The 5206-nt window shown below is 43.5% G+C and overlaps 1 protein-coding gene across 1 annotated transcript; it reads left to right on the top strand.

Moving 5' to 3' along the window:
• Positions 1-519: 519 nt before the first annotated feature.
• On the top strand, positions 520-4733 carry LOC106803192 (protocadherin beta-4). Its single transcript, XM_087429674.1, has one exon. The coding sequence runs from the start codon at positions 725-727 to the stop codon at positions 3110-3112; it is 2388 nt and encodes a 795-aa protein (XP_087285800.1). The 5' UTR covers positions 520-724; the 3' UTR covers positions 3113-4733.
• Positions 4734-5206: the final 473 nt, after the last annotated feature.

The raw sequence follows: 5206 nt of genomic DNA, 5'->3' as shown, positions 1-5206 counted from the left end.
AAGTAAGATGCCTCTTCATTAAGCTGTATTACTATTTGCACATCAGTGTGGGAAAATAGAACCTTTCCTTTGAAAAATCGTCTCCCTGACACCATTTGGTACAGAACACCTTAACAAACTTTTGCATCATCATAAATTCCTCACATACTTGGAAATAAACAGCTACAACTATCATGAATTGTAATTTTATGAGTTTATCTCCCCTGGTTAGATTATGCAAAGGGGAAATGGAATTCTTTGAAGTTCCACTGACAAGAGTGTGGGGAGATGGAGATATCCTCTTGCTCTGTGCTCACAATTATTCTAGGTCATGCAATGTAATAGAATAACCTTATAAATTATGCAATTTGATGGAATGAAAAAGTTTTTAAAAGTTCTATACACTTTAAAAAATGGCTTACATTTGGACGCTTCCAAAATATGCTTCGACTTCAGAAGATTAATTTCTCAGTCAAGACGCAGGGTGGCGCTGCAGGCTAAGATTGTGAATAAAGAGCCCTAAAAAGCTTGCGTATTCCTTTGTTGCAAGACGGAACCAAAAACACACCATAGAAGCTTTGCCAGCAATACTAGCTTACCAACGAGTTTGGGCAGCGGTATACTCAAAGACGTTAGAATTAAAAGCAACTCTGTGAGGATTCCACTAAGCAAGAATTCAGAATTGAATATCTCGAGTCTTTTCGTGTTTGCTGAAGGGATTGAATGAAAGAACCCGGATTCCAATATGGAGACGCTAGAGAGAATTCAACCAAACAGGCAAGTGATGGCCTTTATTTTGATGGTGTTCTTGTCTCAGACTCGCCCCGAGCCTATTCGTTATTCTGTGCTGGAAGAAACAGAGAGCGGCTCCTTTGTAGCCCATCTGACCAGGGATCTGGGCCTGGGAATTGGGGAACTGGCCGCCCGGTCGGCCCGGGTGGTGTGTGACGATGACAAGCAGCGCTTGCAGCTGGATCGTCAGACGGGAGATTTGCTTTTGAGGGAGAAACTAGACCGGGAGGAGCTATGTGGCCCCATTGAACCGTGTGTACTGCATTTCCAAGTGTTCCTGGAAACGCCGGTGCAATTTTTTGATGGAGAATTATCAATCCAGGACATAAATGACCACTCCCCAATATTCCCGAATAGGGAAATTCTCTTGAAAATACCAGAAAACAGCCAGCCAGGGGCTATATTTCCGTTGAAATTAGCTCAGGATTTGGATGTGGGCAGTAATGGTCTTCAAAAATACACTATCAGCCCCAATTCTCATTTTCGCGTTCTCACTCGAAATCATAGTGAGGGCAAGAAATACCCAGATTTGGTGCAGGACAAAGCGCTGGATCGAGAGGAGCAGCCTGAGTTCAGCTTGACCCTCATGGCGCTGGACGGCGGGGCTCCACCCAGATCTGGCACCACCATGGTGAGAATCCTGATCATGGACGTCAATGACAATGCTCCTGAGTTTGTGCACACTCCATATGAGGCGCAGGTCCTGGAAAACAGCCCCCTAGACTCCCCAGTACTTACTGTTTTAGCTAGGGATGTAGACGCTGGAAGCTTCGGGAGTGTTTCCTACGGCTTGTTCCAAGCATCAGACGAAATTAAACAAACTTTCTCAATAAATGAAGTCACAGGAGAAATCAGACTGACAAAAAAATTGGATTTCGAACAAATTAAATCTTACCAAGTGGAAATTGAGGCTACAGATGGAGGAGGCCTTTCTGGAAAAGGCACTGTAGTCATAGAGGTGGTGGATGTGAACGACAACGCCCCTGAACTGACCATATCTTCACTCACCAGCTCCATCCCAGAAAACGCTCCTGAGACCGTAGTTTCTATCTTCCGAATTCGAGATAGAGATTCTGGAGACAATGGAAAGATGATTTGCTCTATTCCAGATAATCTGCCATTCATTCTAAAACCAACTTTCAAGAATTTCTACACCTTGGTAACAGAAGGAGCGCTGGATAGAGAGAGCAGAGCCGAGTACAACATCACCATCACCGTCACCGACATGGGATCCCCCAGGCTGAAAACCGAGCACAGCATAACCGTGCTGGTCTCCGACGTCAATGACAACGCCCCCGCCTTCACCCAAACCTCCTACACCCTGCGGGTCCGCGAGAACAACAGCCCCGCCCTGCACATCGGCAGCGTCAGCGCCACAGACGCAGACGCAGGCGCCAACGCCCAGGTCACCTACTCGCTGCTGCCGCCCCACGACCCGCACCTGCCCCTCGCCTCCCTCGTGTCCATCAACGCGGACAACGGGCACCTGTTCGCCCTGCGGTCCCTGGACTACGAGGCCCTGCAGGCCTTCGAGTTCGGCGTGGGCGCCACAGACCGAGGCTCGCCGGCGCTGAGCAGCCAGGCGCTGGTGCGCGTGCTGGTGCTGGACGACAACGACAACTCGCCCTTCGTGCTCTACCCGCTGCAGAACGGCTCGGCGCCCTGCACCGAGCTGGTGCCCAGGGCGGCCGAGGCGGGCTACCTGGTGAGCAAGGTGGTGGCGGTGGACGGCGACTCGGGCCAGAACGCCTGGCTGTCGTACCAGCTGCTCAAGGCCACGGAGCCCGGGCTGTTCGGCGTGTGGGCGCACAACGGCGAGGTGCGCACGGCCAGGCCGCCGAGCGAGCGCGACGCGCCCAAGCACAGGCTGCTGGTGCTGGTCAAGGACAACGGCGAGCCGCCGCGCTCGGCCAGCGTCACGCTGCACGTGCTGCTGGTGGACGGCTTCTCGCAGCCCTACCTGCCGCTGCCGGAGGCGGCGGCCGAGCAGGCGCAGGCCGACCCGCTCACCGTCTACTTGGTCATCGCCCTGGCCGCGGTGTCGTCGCTCTTCCTCTTCTCGGTGCTCGCGTTCATCGCGGTGCGGCTGTGCGGGAGGAGCAGGGCCGCCTCGCTGGGTCGCTGCTCGGTGCCTGAGGGCCACTTTCCGGGCCACCTGGTGGACGTCAGCGGCACCGGGACCCTGTCCCAGAGTTACCAGTATGAGGTGTGTCTGACAGGAGACCCTGGGACTGGTGAGTTCAAATTCATGAAGCCAATATTCCCCAACCTCTTGGTTCAGGACACTGAGAGAGAAATTAAAGACAACCCCAACTGCAGGAATAGCTTTGTATTCAGTTAAGTATTGTATTTGGTCAAGTGAGCCTCTCCTTAATTTTGGCAAACCCTAACTCCCAATGCAATGCCTTTCTTTTAAGAAATTGTAGTGTTGTCTTAATATGTATACTCTATTCTAAACCTATGCATGTCCCTGACCATGCTAAATTTCTTTCTTTTATTAATATTCATTGCACTTAGCATTTTTAGTTACACTGGATATTGAGTATTTTCTCCATATTTCACCTTCTCTCAGTGATTAATCTTCCGTAACTATACATTACTCAAGTAGTATAAGAAGAAATTTTATTTAAATCAACTTCTTAATTAGTTAATGTCTTTTTAATGAAAACTTTTAAAGCTTTTATGCAATCTTGCATTTCTATATATTTGTGGTGCTTGTCTTTACCCTATATCTTTATGTTTGCTAGGCTAGAGTGTTTGAAATTCTTTATAGCTACCTAGGCCTTTTTTGTAGACTATTCCACTGCGCTATGCCCGCTAAGGAGCCATAAGCATATAACTTAGCATACTTGTTTCTCCCAAATTGTACATAAACATGTACTTCATTAAAATATGAATACACTAAAATTGTGACTTTCTCCCATTGTGAACACCATATACGCTATCGAGTATCTTATTTATTTGGTTGCTACTTACCTAGCACATTGTAAGTGCTCCATAAATACTCACTAGTATTAAAATTTAAAAATTATTCTCATTTATAGATAATAATTAAAGAAAAATATTATATAATTTGACATCCCTTTCACTAAATAAATCTGTTAAGTCACTGCTTGGTAAAATCTTTTAAAAAAAAAATCTCAGAATCTTAAATAAACCCTAAATCCTTTCAAAGGATTCAAGACTCTGGAGGGCATCATATACTTCCTTGTCCTTCCTTTTGCCCTATAAATAGAAGTTCTAGTGTAGTTTAATGTATGTGTTTCTCTTGGTTTTCCTGCAGCTTCTCCTCACCTTTCAAAAGAGCCAGAGAATTTCTTCTGAGTTTCAGTTATTCTGTTCAAGTCTGATTATCAGGTGATATCAGATTTTCACTTTAAGTTACTTTGCAGACACAGGCAGCCTTTATCAGCAAAATAATGATTTATTTTTAATGTCCAAATTATCTTCTGTTTTGTTCTTCAATGTAGCTTTCAGATATTTTCTGTAAATTTACTTTTTCAATTATGCCGAAGTTTTATTTGTAAGAGATAAGCATTATGTTGTCCTTTAGGACAAGAAGAATAGAAATAGAAATTACACAAGATAAGAAAGGAACTTATCTGAATTATAATTGTTTTATGTTGTGTTCAATAAGCCAAGTAAGCTGATTATGTGGTTTCCAACTAAATTTATATGGATATAACTATAAGACCACTTAGTTGAACTTATGGCATAATGTGAGCAATTAAAGAGCTTGCTTTAAATCTCAAATGTCATCCTACTGGAATTTAATTACTTGCACTTTTCCCTGAATTACTTTTTTCCCTAAGGATATAAAGAAATAAAAAAGGAAAATTACTGACTGTTCAAGTTATTCTTGAAACATAGCTTTCGGCCTTCATCGAATCTAAATATTGAAATTAAAAAGTGATAAAAATGAAAACAAAATTAAAAACAGATATATAAGACATAAATATGGTAGGCAACTTTAATGACTTATCCATTTATTATTAGCTATTTAAATGAAATAGCTTTTATGTATAATGACAAGAAATTTGATTGAAGTTTTCACCAATATATTTCAACATGATGAAAATCTAAGTTTACTTTTTTTGTTTATGCCAGGAAAGTCCAATTGGTATAATCACCCAAATGAGACTGGCCAAATAAACACCCAGAACCCAGGCCTTTATTTATTTACGTTAGTAGATTTGTGAATTACTTTGTGCATTACTTTATGAATTACTGTGTGTATTCATAAAGCATGGATCATTCCTCACCAGCCTAGGGATCACCAGCAGACTTTGCTGTAGAATAGATCAACATTTTGAAATTCAATGATTAAAATTTAGTAGTAAACATGATATAAATAACTTCCACAAAATGCATACCTTATGAAAATAGGCCAGTTCTATTGTTGCAAAACAAAAATACAGAATGGAGGTCAAATACC

The sequence above is a fragment of the Ceratotherium simum genome, chromosome 4 (assembly GCF_057802395.1).
Source record: "Ceratotherium simum simum isolate JZ-2026a chromosome 4, ASM5780239v1, whole genome shotgun sequence".
Lineage (NCBI taxonomy): Eukaryota > Metazoa > Chordata > Mammalia > Perissodactyla > Rhinocerotidae > Ceratotherium > Ceratotherium simum.
Note: the sequence above shows the minus strand (reverse complement) of the source record. Positions and strands in the feature narration are given on the sequence as shown.

Coding starts and splice junctions, on each gene's coding strand:
- LOC106803192 (XM_087429674.1), top strand. CDS start 725: ATGGAGACGCTAGAGAGAATTCAACCAAACAGGCAAGTGATGGCCTTT.